Source organism: Coturnix japonica, chromosome 3 (assembly GCF_001577835.2).
Source record: "Coturnix japonica isolate 7356 chromosome 3, Coturnix japonica 2.1, whole genome shotgun sequence".
NCBI lineage: Eukaryota > Metazoa > Chordata > Aves > Galliformes > Phasianidae > Coturnix > Coturnix japonica.
Genome location: NC_029518.1, coordinates 83776546 through 83804015, shown reverse-complemented (window position 1 = coordinate 83804015; position 27470 = coordinate 83776546). Strand labels below are relative to the sequence as shown.

The 27470-nt window shown below is 42.3% G+C and overlaps 1 protein-coding gene and 1 long non-coding RNA gene across 2 annotated transcripts; one reads left to right on the top strand and one right to left on the bottom strand.

The window, feature by feature from the left end:
* Positions 1 to 2196: 2196 nt before the first annotated feature.
* On the top strand, positions 2197 to 11412 carry FAM110C (family with sequence similarity 110 member C). Its single transcript, XM_015859341.2, has 2 exons — positions 2197 to 4110; positions 7844 to 11412. The coding sequence occupies exon 1, from the start codon at positions 2967 to 2969 to the stop codon at positions 4068 to 4070; it is 1104 nt and encodes a 367-aa protein (XP_015714827.1). The 5' UTR covers positions 2197 to 2966; the 3' UTR covers positions 4071 to 4110; positions 7844 to 11412.
* A 3052-nt stretch (positions 11413 to 14464) lies between these two features.
* On the bottom strand, positions 14465 to 17972 carry LOC107312157. Its single transcript, XR_001554415.2, has 3 exons — positions 17880 to 17972; positions 17710 to 17800; positions 14465 to 14570 (listed from the first exon to the last, which is right to left on the bottom strand). It is a non-coding gene; the product is annotated as an uncharacterized LOC107312157 (long non-coding RNA).
* Positions 17973 to 27470: the final 9498 nt, after the last annotated feature.

Here is a 27470-nt window from a genome sequence, read left to right as displayed (position 1 = left end):
TAAATGCTGGCCAGTGTCACTTCCATTGAGTAGGAAAACTGCTGGCAGCTAAGGCTTAGGGAGTTCATGATTTGCTTTGCTTATCTTTCTTAGTGCATCACTGCCAAAGAGAGTGGGTGGAAGCTGCCAGGCTGAGGGGACAGTGCTGCTATCACTATCTCCATTTTGGGGTCTGTATGACTCCACTGGACCAGGGTCAAAGCCAATTGGATTGAGGCTCTTATAACACTCGGTATCTCACCCTGCTCTCTAAAAAGAAGAACCACAATGGCTCTCTCTCCTGAGTGCTGTAAGAGTATATCCTTAAGTGTAAGAGTAATTCCAAGATTCCTAAATATAAATACACCAAATAATGCAAAATTTAAATATCATAAATACCTTGCCTAAACATATAAAATAAAACCAGTTGTCTAACTGCTATATTATTGTACCTTACCACAGGGCAGACAAGCCTGAACAGTTTTGTTGCTCAAAATACTTTCTGGCCATGGGAAGATTCTTCTCCCGTTTTAAATGTCATTGTCATCATAGCACGTGGAAAGAAGTATGTCACATAGGAAGAAAGTCGGGTGAAAAAAAGCAGAAGAAATCACAGTAATGTGCACTTTGTGGAAAATCAAAGCTCACATTTTCAATTATTTTCAGTGAGAAGGAGAGGAAATTTTCTTAAAGCTCAGAGATAGAAGGTACAAGAAACTGGGGGAAAAAGTTGAGATTCGTGGATAAATGTGAGTAGATGCTGTCATAGAACTTCAAACTGTTGAAGGAAAAAACTGTCAGTATGAGGTCAGAAATGAAACCTTAATGTCATTAATCTCGTTAATAAATTCATCACATCTATTGGCTTAGATTGCCAAGATTTATTGCAATTAATTGCAGATTTATTTGCTAAGATTCATTGTCAGAAGAAATTATCCTTCTCCATAAGCCCAGCCTTCCATGAAGCACTGAAACATGTAACAATATTAACTACACTTTCACATACTTGTGCATGATCTGCCTTAATAGTGAGGGACTCCTTAGGCATCAACTGCACTTATACGTTTATTACTGTCTCTGAGAACATTAATTTTTAGGTAAGCTGGTACGTGAGCCAGCTTTACCTTTTTGTGCTAATTCTATATGTACATAAGAACTGCAGTCAAAGGGAAGTCAAAGTACGACATGGGTTTCAGTCATAGAATCATAGAATCATAGAATTACCCAGGTTGGAAAAGATCTTGAAGATCATCAAGTCCAACCACAACCAGAACCCTAACTCTAAAAACCCTCCACTAAATCATATCCCTGAGTATCGCATCCAAACGGCTCTTAAAAACACAACCAGGAATGGTGACTCAACCACCTCCCTGGGGAGCCTATTCCAGTACCTAACTACCCTTTCTGTAAAGAAGTTCTTCCTAATATCCAACCTAAACTTGCCCTGGCGCAACTTGAGGCCATGATTAAGGATAGCATGTCTTCTGGTATTGCTGCTAGGAATAGGCAGTAGTACGTGTTGTAGGGCTTCTTCAGTTCAGACCTACAAGCTGAGGGGCAAAAAGGATGTAAAATTAAGGATGAAGCTAGATGGTGAACCATGTTGGAAAGCAAATTTTCTGCCTATTGGTATTTCAAGTGGGTCTTCACTGAAGGATTCACTTCTTAACCCTTCCCTTTACACAGTGAGAACACCTCACCCAAATCTGCTGGGCTCATCTAGAACAGTGGGCTAAAATATGATCTATACCTTCAGAATATTGGGAGACCCCTGGCTTTGCACTGAGGGCACTGGTGAAACCACCCCACTCATAACAGCCAAATATAACCACATATTTCCTGCACCATACTTCCTACCCTATGCTTAAGTGGTGCCCAGACTGCCACCATCCGCTCACATATGATGGGGGGTAGAATCCATACCCAGCACTTGACCTATGCTTTCTTGGCACAAATGATGCTTGATATATGTTTTTGTGTGTATTCCATCTTTCTCTTTGTAAACATGTTTGCCACAATTCAGTGTCTGTAAATATTGACTAAGTCGATCACCACAAAAGTATTCTATTATTACAACCCCACTGAAATTGCAGACATGTCGGAAAACAAACAGAATGAAAGAGCTAAGAGGGAAAAAAACCTCACAGATATAAGCTGGCTTTTGTTTTCTCTGTTCTGAATATAAAGCTCTCCACTTTGCTCTTAGTGACCACAAGGCAGATGCATCTCCCAAGAGATGACGTGAGTAAACGTTGGGTACAACACTGCGTGCCCGGACCTCCCCAGGTGTCGGCTGTGACTCAAGTGTTTAATGTTGGGCATTTGAATCACGGGAAGTGGCTGTTTGCAGGGCTGCTCACAACTCCAGCCCCACAGGAGCCCTGCCCCTTTGGAAGCGTGCCCTGCCACTCTGAAGGGCAAAGATTTACCCAGTGCAGCTCGATTTGAAGCCATTCTGTGATGTTTTGCAAGCGCACATCCACTGCACAGCTGTTGGCAATGAGCAGACACCTTGCTAGTGCTGTTGGTGCCTCAAGAAGGGCATGAGGGTCTCTCACGCTCTTTTTAAGCTAGATGGTGGTCGGGCTCGAGCACAGGCTCCGCAGGACAGTGACACGGCCCCAAGCTGCCGGAGTTCAAGCAGCGTTTGGACACGGCGTTCAGACATAGGGTTTGAATTGGGGTGGTCCGAAGCGGAGCGGTGTGATCGCTGTGGGCTCGGCTCAGGGCACGGGACCGCCCGGGGCCGTGACGGGTGCGGGGCGGGGCGGGCCGGGCTGCGGGGCCGGGCTCAGCGCGAGTGGGTGCGCGGCGGCGTGGGGCGGGCACGCAAGACACGGGCACAGACACGGGCACGGCTCCCCGCCGCCTTAGGATTGCGGGCTGCGTTTGGGGCTGTTTATTCGCTTTTTTGTTGTTTTTTTTTTTTTTTTTTTTTTTTTTAATCGCCCAGGACTGGAAGCGGGAGCCGCGGAGCTGAAGCTGCTATGCCCACTGAAATCAGCCGGGCTGTGAAAATGCACGCGATCCCCGACCTGCACTCGTCTCTCAGCGTGCGGCTGCTCAACAAGGGGCCGGAGTACCTCCGACGGCAGCTGGGGGCCGGCAACCCCGGCCGGAGGAGCGCGGCGGAGCGGCTGGCGGCCGATAAGGCCAAGTATGTGAAAAGTCAGCAGGTAATCAGCACCAAGCAGGAGCCCGTCATCGTGCTCAGCTCGGCCTCGGAGTGCAGCAGCGAGAGCTGCTCTGTGGAGAGCACCAAAACCAGCAGGGACTTGGGCAGAGGGAAGGTTACGAAGCCTCTGGAGCGGGCGAAGGCGGGGTGCGCCTGGAGGGGCCCCCTGCAGCACGGCCCCCCCATCGCCCGGCGCAGCACCCCCAGGAGGCAGGGCCGGCCCGACTCCCTGGTGATCTACCGCCAGAAGTGCGAGCTGGGTAGAGGGCAGAGCCAGGACGGCTCGCGAGGCAGCTTGGTCAGGAGGTTCTTCCAAGGGCCTGCTGGCAAGGAGAAGCAGTTGGCTTCCCCTGGGGTGCCCAGAGTCATCATGGAGGACAGCACGGCCGCCGAGAGCAAAGAGCCTCACCCGGATGAACTCCCTGTCTGTGAGCCTGGCGGCTGTGAAGCTGAGCAAGCCATCACAGCGAGCACCAAAGAACCGGACGTTTGTACAACAGAGCCTGAGAAGCCCTCTACATTGCCTGCACCTCCTGAAGAGGTCAAGGAGGTGAAGAGGAGAGGTCTCCATCGCTCCCAGTCGGACATCAGCTCTCGCTACTCCAAGTCTTTCTCTGAGTTTGACACGTTCTTCAAGTTCTGTGGCCTGGAGCAGGATGTCATCGAGGACTTGGGGAGAGAGAACTTCTCGGTGGTATCTGACAACGTCTCCTTCAAGATCCGCAGCATCAGTGTGGCCACGTCCGAGAGCGATTTCACGCGGCACAGTGGGGACGAGGGGCTGCTGGAGGATGAGCTCTCAGAGCAGGTTCCCAGCAGCACCTCGGTGATCGAGCGCAACGCCCGCATCATCAAGTGGCTGTACACCTGTAAGAAAGCCAAGGAGAGCAGCAAGACGATCCAGGAACTGGCGTGAAGGCTTCCTGCAGCGTGTGCTGCAGCCTGGCAAATGCAAGGTGCGTGCAGAGACTCGCCCTGCTGATTTATGTATTTCTCTTTCCTCTTTAGCAAGCAGTAGACTTTGCGTAGTTTCTTTAAGTCTTTTAATGACAGGTGACGGGAGCCTTTATTTTATATGGTGGTTGTTAGCACTGCATTTTTCAAAGCAGAAATCTAGGCACTGCAAAGAACAAAGTGCAAACAAACAAATGAGTGCAGCTTGCCAGAGTGCCCCCTACAAGAAATCAAAGTGTTGGTGTCTACAGGGGATGTCTGCTCACTGCCCACTTTGTAAATAGCCTGATTTCTGCAGTTTCTGCTATACTAAGTGCTGAGAAAAAAACTTAGAAAAGTATTCAGTCCATAATTACAGTGGCTTAGATGACAGACTGAACTGAAGCTTAATAATTAGGAGTACATGGTATTTATACAATACTTCCGCAGCTTTCTCCTTCCTTTCTCTCCTCCTCTCCTTGTTCCCTTCTGTTACTTAAATATGGGCACCCCCAGTTATCAAGTATCAAAGCTGAGCCATAAGCACTGCTACCAGCCTTGTTTCTCCCACCAGGGAAATAAGGGACCATAAAAGTTTGTTCCATGTGATCCCCTAGCATGTGTTACCTGTTCCTTTTTTCTGAACTGGGTTTTGCTATCCAGCGTGGTCCCAGTGGCTAGAAATTACTTGTGTGGTTTGCCTTGTACAGAGAGATAACTCACAGTGTTATACCGAGATAAATGATACAAATGTGCAGCATCTACTTACAAAATCAATCCCTTCACATGCAGGAGAAGAAATTTAGTACTGGTGAAATCTGATATTCTGCTTTAACAAAAGCTGCGCCTATTTTGTATCTGATCTCCTCAAAAGGACTATTCCTGAGGCCTTTGGTACTGATGGTTTCATAGATACAGTGTTTTGTTGAAGAGGTTAGTGTGTAAGTACCACAGCTCACAGTGAGGTCTTTAAAACTTGCATGAACGGTTCCTGATATGAAGGATTACGTATATATGTTCTGACAGTTTGGAATTGGTGCGTGAGAAGAACATCATTTGGTGTAGGTGCAGCGGTTGATAGCGGGCCCTGTGAATGTGGAGAAATGTAATACCCGAGCCTCCTTTTTATGTGGGTGTGGGGCTGTCGCTCCCGATACCTTTTATCTCTGTAATGCAAAAATCAATTCACTTGCTTAAAATTGTTTTAATTGTGTGAAATTTGGATAATTTTAAAAATGACTCTCCACAAGACATTTATGTCTTACAGGTAGAAGGAGGAGGAAGGGAAAGAGAAACATTTTCACACAAATATTTCAAGCCATTATAGATCATAGTGCTGTTATGTGACAGATCCATTCCCAAATTACACCAGAGAGAAAAGACTCAGCTGGCCATTTCTCCATATCCCTCTATAATAAAAGGCAAGGGAGATACACACCAAAAAAAATGATACAGGTGGCCAGATGAGAACCTTGCTGAGGATGGAAGGCAGAGCTTGTTCCCTTCCACTGCAAGCAGGAACCTCATAAAAAACAAACAAACCAAAAAAAAACCAAAAATACCAACCCATCCACATTTCACAGAATCACAGAATTGTAGGGGTTGGAAGGGACCTCTAGAGATCATCAAGTCCAACCCCACTGCCAAAGCAGGCTCCCTACACCACATCGCACAGGTAGGCATCCAGGCAGGTCTTGAATATCTCCAGAGAAGGAGACTCCACCACCTCCCTGGGCAGCCTGTTCCAGTGCTCCATCACTCTCACTGTAAAGAAGTTCTTGCACACATTCGTGCGGAACTTCCTATGCTGTACTTTCATCCCATTACCCCTAGTCCTATCCCCACGCACTACTGAAAAGAGACCAGCCTCACCACTATGGCTCCCACACCTCAGGTATTTATAAACCTGGATCAAGTCCCCTCTCAGCCTTCTTTTCTCAAGGCTAAACAGACCCAGTTCCCTAAGTCTCTCCTCACAGGGGAGATGCTCCAGGCCCTTCATCATCTTAGTGGCCCTCCTCTGGACTCTTTCCAAGAGATTCCTGTCTTCTGTTCCATGAAGTGAAGCAAAATAGAAGCCAGTCAGTTCCCATGTGAGTTGGCCAGGGATAGGTTGCAGGGCTGAGGCAGCATTTGTCATGGCAGGACATGAGAGCCTGCTGAGGAAGGTGTAGTTGGGCCTTCTGCCATCCACATGCATGGTGCTGAGTGCGTTCAGTGCTGCTGACATGGTGATGCTGGGGACTGCTCCAAAGAACATGCAGACTGTGGAGGCCAAGGGCTTTAGTGGCAGGTGCTTCATGGGAGCTAAGGCAGGGCAAGGAGGGAAAAGCTCTTCTGCAGGAGTTCACACGGGCTCAGTCAGTGTGTTTCTGAACATCAAGGACGAAATGTCTATTTGGAAAGGATGCTACTTGTAGCCCATAGCCTAGAAATATGGTGAAAAGACTCCATGAAATTAATGTGGCATATGTGGTCATTCTGCAGTAACTATTATCTAAAAACGACGTGTTAGGATTGTTTTTCCTTTAGCTCTTCTGTACCCATAGAAATAGTGCAGTCTCCCACTTAAATTGAAGAGTAGAGCACAAGGGAATGCTTTGCACTGGCAGCAATTTTCTTTGGCGTGAGAATTTGGCAGTCTAGGAAACACTTATTCACAATGTTCATATTATAAACTTGATTTCACACATACTCACTCTCAGTTGTTACACCTCAGTAGTGGGGTTATGATTGTTTCCAGGGTAATTTCTAAAAACAGAGAAAGTGATTCAATTTAGGTCACAGCGCAGAAGTTTAGAGAAGTCAGCTGAAAGTGCCAATGCACAACACCCAGAATAAAGGACAGAAGGCATCAAGTAAGTTAAATATTATGGTCACCCGGCAGAATTTAAGCTGAAAGTGGTTATCGCCACATGCTCTCATGTTCAATTCTGTAATTATGGTATATATGTTAATGTATACCCAAATGTTCATCTTTTCCATCAGCTCTACACTTTCTCTGGCAAAACAGCATCAAGTTGGACAGCTTAAATCTTTTCATTATGTTCATAATATTTGACTTTGTAGGACTGAGACACATTCTTGAAGGCACCTTGTTTTACACAGAGACTTGAAAATTGTTTCACCTTCTTTGGAAATGGAAGCAAAAGCCTCTTTTTATTACATGTAAAATACCTTCTGAAAAGAAGAACATAGCTTTTATGGGCTGGTGATCATCTCTTTCATATTTTACGTTCTTTTTAATTTTTCATGAGCTCTCTGGGGCCTGGTGGGGATGCTGTGTAAATAAAACAGCTACTTGAAGGATCAGGTTACCTGACACATCTCATCAGAGTGATGAGTGTGAAAACTAAGTGTGGGCTTCAAAACACAGAAGTCCTCTGTGAGATGGGCATTGCTATTTCATGGTAGAATGTCGCCTGAATTCACCTCTGCAGTTCAGTATTGCTGGCTCCTCTTGCTGTCATTCCTGCCCAACTCCAGGAAGGGGATTTACTTGTCATTCTCCTTCCTGGCTTCAATCAGGGTTATTTGTTCATGTGTTTCAGCAGTATTCTTATAAGAATGTTCATTGTTCAAGTGGAGATCCCATGGAAGCAGAACTTACTGCATTGGCAATAGATATAAGCAGCTGAGTCAAAGCCTTAAAATATCACCTAATACAATAAATACAGATATTATATATTATTATAGATACAATATATTATAGATACAATAAAAAATAAGTTACTCTTTTTTTTCCTCTTTCATCAGAATCCTTTGCTTGGAAATTGAACAAGACCAGACACAGAAAGAAACTCTTCCCTCATCTGGCTCGTGACTACTTCAAGTTCAGTATTCTTGCCTTTTTACCTTGTCCTCATCCCCTGGCAGCCTCACTCATGTCACAAGTACAGAGATATCCAAGAGAATGATGACAATTGGAGATCGTGAACTGTACTGCATCAAGACAGCAGAAAATGAAAAGTCCTGGACATGCAAAGCGTGCCATTACGGGGATATCCAGCATCAGGTCACTGCCCCAGGATGTCACTCCAGGCTGTGGCCGAAGGTCCATGTCATGCGCCCATCTCTTTCCAGTAATGTTTGTGAGTAAGGATGGGAAGAGAAAGTAGGAACGAAGTGGCAATGACCCCTGGACAAGGCATCACCCTGCAGGCAAGCTGGCTCCACCCAGCTTTTTAAAGGCCCAGTCCCATGAGGGCTGTTTGACAGAGGCTCATCATGGCACTGATAAATGTTTGCCTGGCTGGTGAGGACTGGCTGGTGAGGACCATTTGTGGAGGCTTTATCTGGGAGGTTATGTAAACACACTGTAAGCTAAATCTCTGTCAAGCCTCTCTTTCTCTAATGGTGTTCAAGCCACATTGTACTGCCTTGTGTCTGTCTAGCTTGCTCTGTCTTACACTGTGCTCTACCAGTGGGGAGGAATAGTTTTAAAAACACTGTCCAAAATCTTTTCAACAGCACAATTCCAAGGAACAGGTAATAAAAAAATAGGGTTGCCTTGCTGCAGGGTGCTCTAATTCACATTTATGCAGTCTCCTCCATTGTGCTTGCAACATCTCTGACTACCAGAGAGGATTTCATTACAGTGTTTTGCACTTCATGGCTCCACACCTTGCATTTTATGCACCATGAGCAGATGTTATTGGGAAATTGTATACCAGGCTATGCAAGATCAGACTTCCCTAGTGTGGGTCTGGAGAAATGTTATTGTTGGGATGGACAGGCTGGCATCCCTGCACCATGGGCCAAAGAACCTGTTAGGGGCTATGCCAGGTAGATATCTTAGTGGGATGAAATCCAGTGTACGCAGCACCTTGCTCAATATTATCAGTAGAATGCTTCATTTAAACTGGTTAAATGAAACATGCTTCAGAAGTACTTTGGATAACTAGTGTAGTGAGTGGGGCCTATACAATAACTTATGGGCCTAGCTGGCCATGCCCCAAGTACCTCAGTCTGTCATTACTTACTAGAAAGTGTCTGAGACCAAAGAATATCTTTGGATGTTAAAAAATACACACAAAGATGTGAAATAAAAACCAATCAAAGACATTCCCCCTTTGGCCATATTAAGGCCAATCAGTGACAGCTGTGCATCTAGGATTCCAGCTGGGCCTCCTGCAGAGGTTAGGCATGAGCTCTGTGTTGCCATGGGCTTGGCTTCATTTTCAGGGCTGGCCTTCACATGGCCCTCAGACCTGGGGTGTGGGAAGTCCAGAAGAAGGAGCTTTAATTCTCCACTTTCATTCTCTGCTTGGTAGCGCAGGCCTCTTTGGGTCTCTTCTGGTTCAAAACAGCCTCCAGAGCAACCAGGTGGAAGCAGAGCTCCAATGAGCACTTGGGCTGCATTTTTAAAGTGTTTGTTGCTCTTGATAAATAAAAGCTGTTGGAGTGGAAAGGGCAAAAGAGAGTAGTGGCACTCCTAGAAAACACCTTTTCTAGGAAGGCTCAATTTCCCATTTGAACTTACACAAACAATGGGGAATGCTGACAGAGTTGCCCTTGAAGAACTATTGACTGCTGCAGTTGTCAGCTGTTAAACTCATGGCAAAATGGCCAGGTTGCATTTCCATATGTCTAAAATATGCTTGACAGTCACTTGGAGAATAGTTTGCAATTACAGCAACTGTTTGAGAATGCAGGGCATTTGCCTTCATTTTCTAGTGTCACATACTAAGGTCTACGTGTCTGAAATTGTCTAGGTAGATAACACTTCCTGATAAAGTAATTGTTGAACCTGCTTCCAAGTTAAGAGAAAACCAAATAGTTTGCATGAGTGAACCTCTGCCAATTTAAGAGGGAAGTTTGTATGTGGAGATATCTTTGTCAAATAATGAAAATTCCATGTGCATTTGTTACATTATTTCCATAGGATGGTTCTTAGAAAACTACAACTCAAGATGCTGCTAATATGATTTATGCAATTAAGGTGCAGTTTTTAAAGGTACAAAGACTTGATTTCTTAGTCAGGAACACAACCTACTGTATCTGTTGTTTTCATGCTCACTGTGTGAGGTAGTGTACTATACAAGTATTTAAGTGCTCTTGTCAGAGGCTGGTGACTACTTTTCTTTGCAAATATGAATTGCCTGCAGACAGTTCAGAGTCCAGGAGGAGTCGTTTGTGTTACCAGTCAGTGCCCCGCTATGATACCAGAGTTGCTTTGCATCTGGGGAAGATCTTTTGTTTCGTTTTCAAACTTCCATTTGTTTTGGCTTTTTAAGTTGAGCAGCTCTCAACTTTCAAGATAAGATGATAATGCTAAGGGGGAGGGAAAAGGAAGATGCGTTGGTAGTGTGTTTTCAGTGGTTGGAAGGAATATGTTTAATTGACTTGAAGGTAATGAAAGCCAGCCTTTGATAAAAACAAAAAAGATTTTATGACAGAGATCACTGAAACCAGAACTGGAATATTTTTAATTCCCTCTTAGTATCTTTTTCAACAGTTGAACATGATTACGGTGTCATTCTGCACTGATGTATAGCAAAATTTCCTTGGCTTTGTTCAAGTTTTGATAGGAGCCCTGAGTGCTCAAAGTATCACCAAGATGTGGACCTAAGATCATCCCCTGATGAGCTTTAAATTCATTTGTTCAAAAATACCTTCTGGGTAAGCTGATATATAATAATATACTACTACTACTACTACTACTAATACTTTTCCCAGTATGCCTGGAAAGGCAATAGATGGACAATCCTTTTTCTGTACCTCTAGAGGATGGATGATTTGGTGCTTAATCCAAAGCTCAGTACTTCGCTCAGCTCCTGTTATTGTTACATGCTCTGGCTTTTCCTTTCTTCTGATGGGTGCTTCAGTCATATCTCAAAATCAGAAAAGTTTACTAGTGTTAGTCACTGCCTGTCTTTCCCCAAAAGGTGCTTTTACTACTTCATTATAAAAGACTTGGAAAGGTTGGTTTTACTCAGCTTTAGTGCTAAACTGAGGTAGAGCAGGCTGTTGAGGTAAAGCAGACACTTCAGCAATGGAAATGGATTGCTGTTCTTTTGGGAAACCTCAGACTGAGGCAGAGGGCAAAGACAAGTCATAAATTGAATGGTTGTGTTGAACTGTGTAAACTAAGATAGTCGGACGGAGTTTTACACCCAAGTGTTTCAAAGTGCTTCAACACTGTGACAGGGGGCAATGTCTGTGGGTGTAACATAACATGTGAAAGGTACAAAGTCCAATTTTTATTGCCTAGAAGCTATTATTTGCAATAAAGACAAAGAGACTGTAACCCTTGCAACATATTGTAAATATTACTGTACAGAAATCTATAAGTTACAAATAAAGATTGTTCTATGATACACGTATTACTTTTCTAAAGGAGGTAAATTGTCGTGTTTGGTGAAGTGGGACATACATCAATGGGCTTTAAGCCCACACTGAGAGTTAATGCTTTTTTTCTTGAAAAAGTACCCTTATACTTTTCTGTTTCCATTACTGTCATTTAAAGCTTGAACCCCACTGCCCAATTACTTTCTCTCAGTAAAGCTGCAATACACTGGCCTTACCCAGACCCCTGGATGAGAGGTTTTAGTGAATTGTCCTGTTTTGGCATGGTCTAACCTGCTCATAGGAAGAGTTACACACAGCTTGAAAGCCCAGGAGGGGATAGCAGTCATCTGGCTCTATCATATCTGATATCCTCTTCTTGATGTCCTGAATGCAGGCCCCAGTGCAGGCCCTGGGCAGCCTGATCTAGTAGAAGGTGTCTCTACTCAAGGTGTGGGGGTTGAATTGTCTTGAAGATCCCTTCAAACCCAATCTATTCTATGATTTCTGTGCTATTCATGGACTATGACAGCTCCGTTCTCTCAAGGGCAGCAATACTGGTGAAAACTTGCTAATTACCTTCCTTGCCCTGCTGGCTTCCCCGCTTTTGTTGCAGTTCAGGATATGTTTTGTTTTTGAGGCTGCAAACAGATGCTGCTGGCTCATGTATCCACTTTTTTATCCATGAGAACTGGTATCCTTGTGATACAGACCAGATTAGCATTTAAGGTCATTACTACATTGAGACCCCTCCTACAGTTCGTTTTGTATATATTTTATGAAGCCCAGCAGATTTCTTCCAGAAACAAGGACATTCAAACTCTTCTTCTTGGTCTAGTTGGTATAAGCAGCCTTTTAAACTCCACAGTTCACTGACTCACTGCTTCTCATCTCTCAATAGTAATCAAGTGTTAGAAAGAAACTCTCAAAACAGACACACAGTGATTGCAAAAAGGCCTTTCTATGTGGTTTGTAGATATTTCTGCATTCAGACCAAAGAACTGTAGAAGTGTCAAAAAGCTTTTGGCAAAGACCTGTCAATGTCAGTGACAGCCAAGCAAGTAAATATAGTGCACAGCATTACTCTTAAAGAGACACCTCTAAATACTGGTGATTTTTGGTGACTGGGTCATATTTATTGTAGATTTTTCCTGATGGGCTAAAGGGGAATAGACCAATCAATCTAAGTAGAACACTGTAAAAAAGAATTAGGGCCATCCTGCATGTTCACAGGCAACAGTATAACAGTGTAGTCCAGGGAGTTCTCTATGAAAAAGGATATTGTTGCCAGTAAAACTGGTGATATACCACAATAACAGCGTCAGAAACAAAATAGCCTCTGGATGAAAGTGACTCATAAATACCCATATCCAGAAATCAGTTCCTCAAGGAACATAAATTCCTGCGAAATTAGCTTGCACAATTGTGGAGGAGTTTGATTGCCTAAGCACTTCATTTGATTTGAAAACTAAGAGCTTTGATTGTTTGGATTTCACAGCTTGATCCCCAGTCAACAGCCCCACAGGAGTACCAGTTTCATCTCCTTTTTCATTGGCTGCAGTAAGAAGTGGAAGGCAGTAATCACTGACAGTTACCTATGAAAACATGGGATTATTCATTAGATGAACTGACCAGAGGCAAGACATAGTCTCACATGTGAAGCAGCAGGCACAACTGAGCAAGCTGATGGGAATGTTTGCATTGCTCCTTTCTGTTAGCCCAGCCTCTTCTTGCATCACTATTTTTCTCACTGATGAGAAGGAGTCTGAGCCACTTCCACTGTTACTCATCAGTTTGAATTGCTCATCGTGTGTCCTCCTGACAGTACTCTCCTGTGTTTACCTCTGTAGTGAGCTCATTTATGTGCTGATTAGGTTACACAAGGCACTGCTCATTCCTGTAGTCATTTTTTCCCCCCTGAATAATGTTTCCAAATACATCTTCCTGTTCAATCTTTACCTGCCTCCACCCCAAGGAAACTAAAAACTAAATATGCAAGCAGACAGAAAGGAAAGAGGTGTGCAGTTAAGCAGGAGCTTACTATATATATTAGAGACCAACCGTGCAGTTCATGTTCATGTACACAGCTGTTTCAGCATAACTTAGCATGTCCTTTTTCATTATTTGCTCTCTCACCATCTTTGATATCTATAACATCATCCTTGGTTTGTCTTCGGCTCACTTAAATTACAAGTTTCTCAGAGCTATTGTGCATCATTTTACTTCTCTGCAAAGAGCTCGGAGTGTAACTTGTGGAAAAGCAAATGGCAAATTACAGATCTTAAAATACAATTTAAACCTTCAAGGAACCTCAGTGTGGCCAAAGAAAAAGAACTTTAGTCCAGTTCTGTCTGACTGGGCAGGCACTGCAGGATCAGGACTGAAAAAATAAACACACTTGGAGTGGTTCAATGTGGGACCCAGCTGTAAGATACCTCCTGAGGTTGCTGGAAAGATGCAGCTTGCTGCTCATCTCTTTGGGACAAGTCCCCAATCAATATACAGTTTTTGCATGAAAATTTTAAGTATTGGAGATTTTATCACGCACATAGTCAGTAAACATTAAACAGTAACATTTGTCTCTTAGGTTCATCAGCAAACATGGACTGAAATGGCTTTCCAGGTACACACAGGTTTTCAGAGAGGGGATCTCACATGCAAGGAGCCTCATTTACCTGACTTTAATCCATTCTAGTTTTGTCTGCTTACCTATTAGGAATACTTGTTTTCTTTTACTTTCACATTTTGATGTACAATTCCTAAATTCCTACTTCCAGGTCAAAAACAACCAAATATTTAGGATTGATCAGATACTGAATTTTGACATGAAACACAAGGACCCTATAAAGTCCTGCACTTCATATTTTCCTTCACGCATGTCCTTCATCCAAGCTCATGTTTCAGTAGAGGAGGCAGGAGTACTTCTATGGACTTGGGGTACACAATGTGCCTGGCCATGGGCAAGTGCTGTGTTTTGTTGTAGGTGTATACAGTACATAGTACGATAAGGTCCTGGGTATGACTGCAAGACATAAACATTGCCCAGTACAAGTATTTCTTATTACTAAGAATCTGTGATGTTTATTTCCTGAAGCCATCATGGCTTTCCCTTGTGCTTCTGCTTGTTGTGACTGAACTCAAAGACATAGCTGGTGACAAACTGATGGTGGATGAGCAATCAGGCTTACAACTTCACCTGTATGATCAGGAATGAAACATAAAGTGAAGAAAAATTTAATCACCAGAACAGGAAGTAAACACAGACAGTTCTGAGTGAAATCAAATGGAGAGGAAGAAGACAAACAGGAAGCAAAATATTTAATCAAATGGCTGCAATACATTGGGAGAAGAAGTGTTCTGCATAGGAATAAATCCATCAGAATCAAGAGATAAGCCATTGTAGCTGCACAAGGAAGTGAAAAAGAAAACAGTTCAAAAGCATTGTCAAACAATTAAAAACACAAAGAATGAGATGAACTAGAAAGCTCACAGACTGTAGAAAGAATAAGGTGTAGCTGTGGTGATGGGATTTTCACTTGTGTGGTGATACAAGAAAAATGCATCAGGGATAAAGTGAAAGATCACCTGGACTCCTTGAATTCATTATAGATAGTCAGAATGGGTCCAGTATTGTGTGTGCTGGGAAGATATTGCCTTTATATGTTTGGCTTTTCAGGCCACATGATACTGTGGCCAAGAGGAGGGCTGCTAAGATATTTGGTAATAACTCAAGCTATTTGAAATGGTGTAACATTTCAAAAGCATTCACAACCTTGCAGAGCCATAACTCTCTTTATCAGAAGTATCTCAAAGACAGTTTTACAAACAGATGCTGATTCTATGGGTTCAGCCGCATAATAAGGCTGTAGCAGTGCAACGTGCCAGCTCTTGTCCTTGAGCTGCTTTGTGACTATCCAGGTGCATGCTCTCACCCTGCTACCATTAAGAAGTGATGCAGCCCAGCCTTTAGGCAGTTTACAGCCAAGGCGTGTTGCTTTATTACCAGGACAGGTCATATCCATATCCAAACCATACACATACAGCACAACACATCTCACCTGACTTTAACCCCCATCCCGGGCTTGATGTCCCAGTTAATGACCTATGCAGTCTTTAGACAGATTTGGGTAAGAGGTATGAATTACTACTGGATCTAGATGTCTAGATTAAGCTGGACTACTAACCTCTGGCGAGTTAAAGGTAGGCAAGAGGAATCCTACCCTCCAGTGACATTCATGACACAATAAGTAATCATGAATTCAGTGTCTGAAGCCATAACACCATGAGTGTTTTTAGGAAGGGACTGTGATTTTTTTCAGTCCTTAATTGAGACTACTATTTCAAAAAATCCCCATTACTGCATTATTAGAAAGAGCTTTGGTTTGTTAAGACCAAAATATTTAAAATTCAGAGCTCCCCCAAGCAAACACCACAGAACAAATACAGTCATCGGTGGAATATTCCTGTGTGGAGAAGAGTCTGAGTATCCCCAGGCTAGATGAAGCTAAGGAAATGTGGTGTAACAGTGGTACGCTGGCATGGAGACAAGGTGTGAAACATATACATTACACTTCTTTAGGAACAGAAAGGTTAGTTAAAGATAAACTGAACATTTGACGTGTTAATTAACTTATGGTGAGAGTGGCTGACTAGAACAAGTTCTTCATTGTCTGCTGTTTTCATTCATCTTTCTTAAGGTTATTATAAAATCCCAACCTGCAGTCTGAAGCAGCACTAACTGAGCCGTGGTGACATGTGGTATATATCCCTTTGATAGGGTGCAACATAGGAGACAAATCTGAAAGATCAAAGAGTTTGCTACTATCTCAGAAAAGACTTGGGCCTTAAGCCAAAAAATAATAATAAAAAATGAAGCAATTGTTGGAAAGGCGAGGATTGATTACAACCACCTTTGTAGTTTTGAGACCGAAAAGGAAAGAGGTGTTTCTAAAAACAATAGTGAATGTGTTGAACGGGGAAGGACATGTGAGTCATTAGTGTACATAAACCCAGATAGCTAAACTGTAGAACTGGTCAAAGAAAATTCCAACCAATGTATCTCGCAGGAAAACACGGATTTCATTGACTTTGTGTTTTTACAAAAGTTCCAAATAAATTTTCTCACTGCAGCTTTTGTCTCTGCACCCAATTCACAGATTATTTATGCAAATCAATGGATCTTTACTCCAGAGAACAACCACATGTCAAAGCAAAACATCACAGCACATGGCAGAGGAAGCCATACATCCAGAGCATGAGGCCCACAGATAAATAGGCTCAGTTTCAGTTTAAAGCAAACATATAAAAATTCCATGAAAAAGCTGAATATAATTATTACTTGTTGAAGCAAACAGTAAAGATGGAGAAATATTTTGAAAAGACATTCAGGGCACAGCAATTTTTTTCTTATGTGTACAGGCCAGAACTGCTGTGAGAAGGGTTTTGGAGAGCTCTCGTTTTACCATTAGAACACAGCATACTGTACTACTGAGTGAAGGCACTGTATCCCCTTACTCTTAAAGCCTCAGCATATGAATATACTTTCTGTAGTCTAATCATATTAAAATTTAATATCTGTTAGCATTCCAGTCAAAGAAATACTTTATACGCTATTATAGTGCTATAAAAAGATTCATTGATTTTTCTCCTGGAAAGTTGTGTACTGGTAATTTCAGTGGAAATGCACTGAAAAGGAAGCTTTCATATTAAGTCTAAGATTGGATAATATCTTACTATGTGAATGTACAACTAGGCAGCTGTTAATGTGTGACTCAGTGAAAGACACTTTGGAACAACCATTTGTTTACAGTTTTCAAAATCATACTATGGTCAAAAAAAAAAAAAGGGGGGGGGGGGGGGGGGAAGGACAGGCCTTAGAATTTACACGTACCATGATAGAACACGTTTAAAACAGTTTGCATCATACAAGGAAGTAAAGAGCATTACATCTATAGATATACATTTCTTTTAAACAGGTATACATTCTCTCCCCAGATACTGCTTTATTCCTGCTTTTCCAAAATACAAGTCTGTCTTGAGACACTATGAAGTAACCCAGGAACTTTTCACATCCCCCACATTGCTAAGAAATGCTGTCTTCATTTCCAAATAGAAAGATAAGACAAAAAGAATCTGAAACTACATCAAAATGGAGAGATCACATACTGATGCTAAAGGGCAAATCTTTGTCTCTTAAAGCAAACTGTAAGAAAGAAAACAGGTAGAAAGAAACAAACAAAAAAAAGGGGGGTGGGGGGAAAGTGGATCAATATAGAAATTCCATTCAATATCAGTCTGAAATAAAGTTGTATAGGAAATAAAAATCTGCAACGTACTTTAGGATCCTGAAGGAGTAGTTTGATGTGGTTTCCAGGCGCTTTCCATTGTATTTGAAAAGTTGTGGCCATCAGACACATTCTATGGTGACTGGAAAAAGGAAATATCATTCCCATTTTTAGGAATGGGAGAAAGAATATCCAGAGAACTACAGTCTAGTGAGCCTCACTTCTGTGCCTGGAAAGATCATGGAATGGATCCTCCTGGAAGAGATATTAAGGCACATGTGAAATGAGGAGGTGATCTGAGACAACCAGCATGGCTTCACCAACAGCAGATGCTGCCTGACCAATCTGGTGGCCTTCTATGATGGAGTGATGACATCAGTGGACAAAGGGAAAGTAACTGATGTCATCTGCCTGGGAGTCTGCAAGTCCTTTGACATGGTTCCCCACCACTTCCTTATCTCTAAATTGGAAAGAGATGGATTTGAAGAGTGCACTATTTGATGGAAAAGGAATGGTTGGAAGATTACAACCAGGGGGTTGTAGTCAATGGCTCTATGTGCAGGTGGAGGCCAGTGATGAGTGATGTCCTCCAGGGGTCCATCTTGGGACTGGTGCTCTGCAACGTTTTTAACGATAACATGGACATTAGGACTGAGAGTGCTCTCTGCAAGCTAGCTGATGACACCAAGCTGAGCGGTGTAGTTGATATGACAAAAGGAAGAGATGCCATCCGGGGGGACTGAAACAGGCTTGAAAAATGGGCCCACACAAATCTACTGAGGTTCAACAGGTCAGAGTGCAAGATATTGCTCTTGGGTTGAGAAGGACCTGGGGACTTTGTGGATGAAAAGCTGAACATAAGCAAGCCAGCATTTGCAGCCCATGTCCAACTTAACTTAAGCAATTATTTGATTCTATGATTCTGTGGTCCTGATTTTACGATTCTGTGTTTCTGTGACTCAAAATAAAGCCCTTAACTTGTTGATTAATCAGGGTTACAGGGCTACTGAACTTTCTTGGCAGATAGTACCCCTCTGTTAAGGTTTCTTAGAGTCTTACTTACATGATTTTCATAAACTGCTCATGAATAAGTAATTTTATACTCTGCTCCTGAATTTGTCCTTCCCCAGCAATCTTCCCCCTTGGAGTTTTCACTGGGCTTATGAAAATAAAGCTGTTTGCATTATTATGCAATGCTCCCCATGGCATATGCTGGGCGCACCTGAAAGTCACGCACTGTATTTGCCTGAGGTATTAGCTGCTCCTCCCATAAAGGAAAAGAGATTGTATCTGTTTGCAGATGAAATCTGTATTATTGATTTCTAGCCATCAAGGTTTATGGAGAAGCTGTTCGTTGAAACCTCAAGGTAAAGTATAAATTGCAGCACCAGAGAGTCACCAGACAATTTTCCTTACTTCTGCCACTTCCTTGCACTAGCATATATATCATTTTATTTGACTTTCTGCTTTGGAGATACACCTACATTGTACTTCAGATAAATATGTTTTGTATCCTGAGATTTCTCTTGCTCTTTTCCATGCACTAGCCCTCCTTACTGTAGCATTCTGTCAAAGATGATCAAAGACAGAGCTGAGAGGAGATATTTTAAAAGGGAATTGCTGATCAAAGGAGTAGAAAAAACATTTTGACCAAAGATATGTGATGTTATGTCATGCAAGAAATTATAGGGACAGAATAAGTCTATTTTTTTATAGAAACAAAGGTTTGTAATAATAAAGGTTATTTAAAAAGACTCTTATTAATGTCTAATAAAAATTAAGCAGAGTCCTTCTGAGAGTTGTTCAGCTCCTTTCTTCAGCTCTTTGACTCAAGAGCTCTTCTCTTTTTAGTATGAATTTAATTCTTTTTCTCATGAAGTCTCATGAACTGGTTACTTTTGAAGATAAGATGCTGGGATAAATGGATCAGTAGTTTTATTTTATTGGCTTTAGAAAATCCACATGCTTTCTAAGGAAGAAAGATCAACAATTATTTAGTTGATTTTCTTTTCTCTAGGCAAAGACCTGAAGCTGTGAAGGGCATAACTTGTAACTGGAACAAATTTTAATCCTTGTGGGAATCAAGCAGGCAGCTGTTATGTTGTGCAGTAAACACATCCAGGAAGCTCAGATCCCACCCAAAGCTGTAGGACGGTGCTTTCCATACCCGTGGGCATCGTGTCCCAAGTGCCCACGCTGTCTGGCACCACATGAACATGAACCAAAAATACTTCCACAGTGAAAAAGCAGCTTGCATTCTACAAGATACAAAGAAATGACAGATAGCTGTGGAAAAGCCAAAAAGTGCAAACATTTAGAGGAAGTCAACATTCTCAAAATACTGCTAGATAACTTAATCTCTAATTGGGCAACATTATTACTCAACCACAGGCCTCATTAAAGACACGAGCAGTTGTGAAAGTTCTTCCAGTTCTGCAAAAAGGGAGGAGGAGCCACATTTCAGTGCCAACAAGAGTAGGAACAACATTTGCAAAAGCAAGAAAGTATTTAAATAGATGCAATAGGAAAGTTTTGGGTTTGGATTTCTGATTTTAAACACCATATTTGAAAATATAAGCTCAACATTCCTTCAGTATTTTATATTCTGAGCAGGCTTTCACTATTCTTTTAATGCTTCTGTATGAGCAGTGCTGGAGGGAAAGTACGTTAGATCACCAAATGATCGTCTGCATTTGAAGCTGGCTTTAAAAAAAAAAATCAATAGGAGCACAGTTCACAAAGACAAATATTTCCATTCTCCTTTTGGTAAGAGTCACTCTCTCCAAACATGCAGCAGGATTACAAAGTGCCGTACATCAACATTGCTCCTTTTTTTATTACCTTTTGTTTATTTTTTTTATTTATGTATTATTAATCATTTTTTTTGCAAGCCCATATGAAAACACATATCCCTCATCCAGTTTGTGATCTAAGAACCAACAGAAAGTTCATGCAGTCTAAAAGTACCATTCATTAAGAGCCCTGAACACAAAGCACAGCCACATGCAAACTCTCTTCCCTTTTACAGCGTTAGAAAACCCTGGCACTTTTCTGCAAAACTATACAGACCTGTGAAAGAACATGTGGGTACACAGAGATGGAGACAGACATTACTAAAACTTGACACATCTTCTATATCATTAAATGATGATTTTATAATGACTTTACCATATCTCTATCCACTCTGTTGTATGTTTATCCCATCGGGAGCAATTTATCTTCAGAATTCCTCAGTAACTTTCCTAGGAGATTTTCACCACCATGGGAGAAAAGCAGACAGAGAGTTGCTGTATTGTGGACTTCCCTTCATTAACACTGCTAAGTTGGCAATTCAAATGAATACTGTGAACACAAATAGCTGTAGGGTTTGCAGAAATGAATGGTTTAATAACCACTGTGATATGTATAACCACTTCCACGTGTTTACATAACAGAAGCACCAAAGCCTGTTGATGTAGAAAAAGATCAGAAGCATGTTCCTAATTAGGCAATGAGCCAAAGAGAAAGGTCACACTGATAAACTCTTCACAGTATTTGGATTCCTCTTAAATAGTAAATAATCACAGAATTGCTAACTATTGACATGGAATACATCACACTAGCAAAACAGTCAAAACTTATTTCAGAACTATCAGAAAATGACACATTCATCTCAGGAAAACTTTCAGCATGGAAATTCAGGCAGTCCTGAATATAAACGGATTTCATTTTATTTATGTACAAAGTCGAAACTAGAAATGCTGAAATGCTCAGTGTCACTGAGTTTGGAAAATTTTACCACTATCTGCAGCTTGATTTTTTTTCCAAGAGGAATAGAAACAAGCGTAAAAACCATTCTTTCTAAGGGATAAGAACAACCACAGTTAGGAAACAGAATATTGGATCTGACATTGCAGGGACCCCTCATTGTTCCATGAATCCAAATGAATGTTACACATTCATAGAACATTTTCTGTGTCCTGATCCGAGCTCCCTAGTTCAAAGAAGACAGGGATCTCATAGAAGAAATCCAGTTCAGGGCCACAAACATGATAAAGGACCTGCAGCATCTCATGTATGAAGAAAGGATGAGTAACTGGGGTCTGCTCAGCCTGAGGAAAAGAAGACAGAGGGGTTCTAATCAATGTTTATAAATATCTGAAGGGATGTGGGAGGCAAATGAATGAGGCCAGGCTCTTCTCTGTGGTGCATAGAGATAGGACAAGGAGTAATGGCCTAAAACGTGCAGAAGAACTTCTTTTTGGTGAAGGTGATGGAACACTGGAACAGACTTCTCAGAGAGGTAATGGAGTCCCCTTCTATGGAGATATTCAAGACCCATATGAATGCCTACCTGTGCTACCTACTGTAGGGTACCTTCTTTAGCAGGGCAGTTGGACTCAATGATCTCTTGAGGTCCCTTCCAACTCCTGCAGCCCTGTGATTCTGTGATAAGCCAAGGTGTAGGGAAAAAAAATGTTTGTAATTCTTCTCTTGAGTCACACACATCATTGGCCTGAGTGGACTGCTCTTCTGAGGACAACTGGTTTTGCTACAGTTGAACTTAGTTAGCAATACAAATGGATGCTGTCTCAAAAATAAATTAATTAAATTTGGTAAGAAATGAACCTTTTATTTCACCCCTCCATTAGCTCCATGATTCCCAAAATGAAGAGTTTATCCAGCCCTTAATCTTTGCTTAAGGCAGGAAATGTGAAATGGGGATACAGCCTATTAACTCCATGGTTATTCGGCTGACAACTTCCCTGATCACTGGAATATGATGGGCTCTGGGATTTGACATACCCTCATCATAGTAAAAAATGGTAATTCCCCAGCATAATAGGAAAAATTACTAAATATATCTGAGAATTTTGGTTTTACTTTCTCTGGTACATTCTAAAATCTCTTCTTCTCTCCCTTCAGTATCTCAAAAAGATGCTTTGAAAGTTCCCTTTGCTCCCTGGTACTTTGCTTAACCAATTAAGGTCCTTGTATGTACATTACTGTGAAAAAGAAAAACAAGTGCTGTAAAAAACCTTGGTGCAAAGCTATGCAGAACTTGCTTAGTATGTTAGATGCAATCTTCTTTTTTATTTCTGAGGTATTATACACTGATCTTATTGGAAGTCACTAATTGGCATCCCTTGGGCACAGAAAATACTTCTAAAAATCTGAAATATGCTGATCCATCATATTATCAGTAAAAGTTCAGGATGCCCAAAGCTTTTCTGGCTGTTCTTTCAGTGCAGCTGCTCTGCTCACAGCAGAACATCTGTGGCTGGTATACCTGGACTAGGTGGCAACAGTCATTGCAAGTCCTTCAGTATGAAACCATTGAGAAAATATCCATTGGCAGAAGGGAAACAAGACAAGGAAACATTTCCTTCAGCAGGATGATGGAGTTCTTCCACAGTCCCAGTCCTCTTATTATTCAGTGAAGTAGCCATTCAGAGAAAGAAATCTATTTCCACTGCACAAATATGTAACTCACCACACCCAGGTCAAACCTGGTGTCTGAATTGTTTGGCTAGAGCCATTTTTAGCTACCGTAAGGGAAAGCATGGTTGCATAATACCATCACTTATTCACTCTCTCTTAGCAGCCAAAGCTCATTGGATGATTTAGGTCACCCAGATAACTACACTCAGATCTCTCTACCAGCAGCAGCAGGGCTGGCTTTTGAGAACTGCTTGCTGTTAATTGTGCTACGATACTGGTATCTGTGTGTTACAGTGCAGTTAGTGCAGTAAACAAACATGTTCAAACTAACCATGGCAAATTAATCAGAGACAAGTGAAGTAGTTAAGCCATAAAATGCAAGGTATTCAAGGGAGATCAGTGACATTTTGGGGTGTTTTGTAGCATTTGGGAAATGAGCCTTGAATAATATGTAGAGTGCAAAACTATGCACAGATAGCATAGATAAGTCACCTTCCATATCTTTGTCAGAAAAGGTTGGATATGTGTAAAAATCACTGCCATGGTTATACAGCTGTAGTGACCTTAGCTGAGCCCCCCCAAATCACCTGAGACACATAGGGACCCTGTGCTGCTGGGCCTGCAGGTAGCCCATGTGACATGAACATTGCACCAGGTCCCTAGGCAAGAAAACACACCTGCCCTAAGGACACCTCTGTGAGGCTACAAGGAGCACAATCCACCCAGCTCAGTGAGGATCTAAAGCTTTGTTCTCCACACAGTCCAAAGCCTGAGAACGGGGCAGAACATCTCATATTACCACCCCTGTGCCACACCAGTCTGCAGAAAGCACGTCACTTGGTGTGGTGGCACGCACACACAGATGAGGATGAATCACTTCATCCAGGGCTCAAAGGACATCCCCAAGACACATACGACTCAGCAGGGCATGCAGGCCTGTGAGAAGAAGGGCAAACTTGTGAGAACAAGCGCCCCTGTAAAAACCATGGTGCAGCAGCATTGGTTCACCAAGGACCTGGCACTTGAGCTCAGTTCTGGAATCCAGGCTAAGCAAACTACACAATCAGAAACTTGTTTCCACATAGGTAAAGGCTGAAAAATATGTCCAGTCAATGTTATGGCATTAGGTGAGGAAATCAACTGTTTTTGGATATGAAGAGAGGACAGAGAAGTTGAGAACTTCTGGACAGATAAGAAAAATTATTTGAAAGAAATTGGAAAAGGAAGGTAAGAAGGAAGTACTGAGTCTCGAGACAATCCAGCAATACTGGTGTTAACAGGTTGAACTCAGTGTCTTTTGTCTTGGATGTGAAGGAAGCAAGGTGACTTCTGTGATAAGTATAGCACTGGTTGTAACTCATAGTAGACCATTTTATGTCCATCTCTTGCAGCAGTCAGTTTGGAAAACCTCCCTGGTGTCCTGAGAGGGATTTCAATTGCAGAGCATGATTTACATGCTCTATGCTAGGCAGAAAACCTGCTGTACATCTGCATCTTCTTCCACAGACAATTCCAGCATCCAATATGAGCTTATATTTGGAAATTTGCCTTTTTTTAGGTTCTCATGCAGATCGCACACAGGGCTACATAGCATGATTAAGTTGATCCCACAAGGAAGAGCCTCCAGAATTTCCAATGTGCTTTCAGTGTACTGGTATTTTTCTCTGACATAAGGACTGTAATATTCCTGAGATAACAGATTTGTCTGTTACTTACCTAAGGGTCTTCAGGACACCTGTGCCATGTCTCACCCTTTGCCAGCCTTGCCAAGTTCCTACCACGTAGGGCACTTTGTGAAGCAAACAGCTGGGGCATAAGGCCAGTGCCAGAACTATCTGCTGGGAGTGCCACAGTGGCTTTGGGAGAAAGGTGGGGAAAGTCCTGCCAGTCCTCAATAAACTCAAGTGTAACAAGAAAGTGAATAGGAGGTGGAAGAAGGGGCAGGTAGCTTAAAGATGCCTCTTGAGCATGCAGAGGTGGTCTTAGGAAAGCCAAAGCCCACCGAGATCTGATCTTTTGGGTGATATACAAGGCAACAAAGTATCCTACAGGCAAATCGGCAGCAATGGTATGTAAAATTCGGGCTGCTTGCTGAATGGGGCAGAGAATCAAGTGAAGGGACAAGATAGTCAATAAGACGAGGTACTGAATCCAGTCTCTTTGGTCTTTACTGGTATTACCTTTCTGCAATCCCAGGGCCAGAGACTGGAGGGAAATACTAGGACAAGAAAGATTTTTCCTTGCAGGGAGAGGATCATTTAGGAAGCATGTAAACACACTAAATAGATACAACTCCATGGGCTCTGATAGGATGCACACATGAGGAAACTTTCCAGTGTCCATTTTCAAATCTTTCAAATGTCATGGCAGGACTGAAAGAGGACAAATGTCACTGCCTTCAAGAGGAATGATCTGGAGAACTACAGCCCAGTAAAGTCTGGATGGTGATGGAGTAAATAATCAATGAAAACATTTCCAAATACATGAAGACCATGAAAGTGACTGGGATAATCCACATGGATTTGCAAAGGGTTTGAGTGTTTGTCCTCAGATTCAGGCATAAAGCTCAGAAGAATGTGTTTGGATCACAGTTCTCAGCGAAGTAATGCCTATCACTTCAGCTTTCTCGGGTCTTCCATCTGCTGTAATGAGAATGACACCATGAAGTGGGTGTGGCTATAAAACATGATGTTGTGGTGTTCTGCATGGAAGAAAACAGAATTTTGAAATATAATCTTGCTGAAAAGGTGTTATAATGCTTTGGAAGATCCTTTAATAAGATGTTTGTACAGAATGCCAAAGAGTAGCTTAAAATGCTCAAGTAGAGACACATTGTCCCACTCTGGTAGTTATCACCTTTGTCATCAGGTGCGTTATTTTACACTCTGAAGGTCAGACTTCAAAGTCTTGCTCTAAGTTCTTTCATTGGCTCGAAAGTGCCTGGTCTCTGTGTCCACTACAGATGTTTCATCAAGCATTCATGAAACGTATATTTGTACTGTGATGTTTCTTTTTAAAGCTGGAAGAGATATGAAACTTATCCAGTTTTAATTAGTACTTTAAAATGGGTCATATCTGAAATATCTGAATGAGGTTGTTGCAGCTGGCACATCTCAGAGGGTGGTGTATTCAGCCTTACATAACGTGGTTACAATGGTTGCAAGAGGTGCAGCACGGAATGCTGCTTTATATGAGAACTCCCTGGGAAGACCTTACAGAGAAAGTGCCTGTCACATCCACACATTACAAAATGCTTATGTTTCTTTGCTAAGTGTACAGGGTGTCAATGAACGGTAAATAAATATGTGGGCAGAGTCTTGGACTGGTGCCTCACAACAGAGGCTGGAATGGAGCTTCATTGCCCTCCTCTGCACTCAGTGGGCAAGGAGAAGCAGAGACTCCCCAACCTGATGGTGACACACACCCAAACCCCAGTCACCGCCTTGCAACTCACTGGCAAGGAGTAGCAGTCAGCTGTGAGGAAAGCCTAAAGCAAGCAGCCCTAACAGCCTTTTCATGTTCCTCCTGCACATCTACATGTGGTTTTCCTCTACTCCTTTTGGCCTTTTCATGGTGTTTGGTCTTTTTCTCCTTCCTGCTTTGTATAGAGGAGTAATGTTTGATGTCGGCCTTTGCTGAGAATTGGACTCTTTAATAACTCTTTAATAACACCAAGGATTAAACAAGTAGCATTAAGTTAGATGACTATGCTTTCCTGTCATATCCTGCACTGTCTGTTTTGAGAGCTAGATCCTGGCACTTTTATTTTTTCACCAACACAGGATCCCAGCTTTGCAGTCAAGAAAGATTAAAAAGGAAGTGGAGTGCTCAGAAATGGAGCAGAAAATCTGCTGCTGCTTGACTTCTGCCAGGCCAATTGACTAAATGAACTGTATATGATCCCCTAATAGTCTTACAATATTCTTCAAAGAACAAATAATTTTTACCCATGAGAACTTATCTAATGTTTAGTTACTGGGTGGCCACCTCCAATATAATAAGTTGCCCCTGATAACACAGGCCAGCAAGGCTGCCTACAGACAAGAGTAAATAGCCTGCTTAGAACAGTCCCCTGCAGCTCTCTGATAAAAGGAAATGTGAGCAGAGCTGCACCTTGACCAGCTGGAAGCTCACAATGTGTTTACAGGAGCTCAGGTTGCAGCCAGTATAAAAGCTTTTCTTGTGTGGTAGTTAGATCAAGCACCACTGGCTGCTGTTCACTGGTGCATGGGAAATTAGAGCTAGTGACAGGTTAAAAAAAGAGAGAGAGAGAGAGAGGGAAGAAGAGAAAACACATGGGACAGAGCAAGGAACAAGGGGTCTGTTGATGTTATCACTCAGCTGGCAAATAGCAGGACTGGGAGGGGAGGTGCTTGTCCTGGTTGATTCAA

What these genes read in the sequence shown, in the direction of transcription:
- FAM110C (XM_015859341.2), top strand. Translation starts at nt 2,967, where the DNA reads ATGCCCACTGAAATCAGCCGGGCTGTGAAAATGCACGCGATCCCCGAC.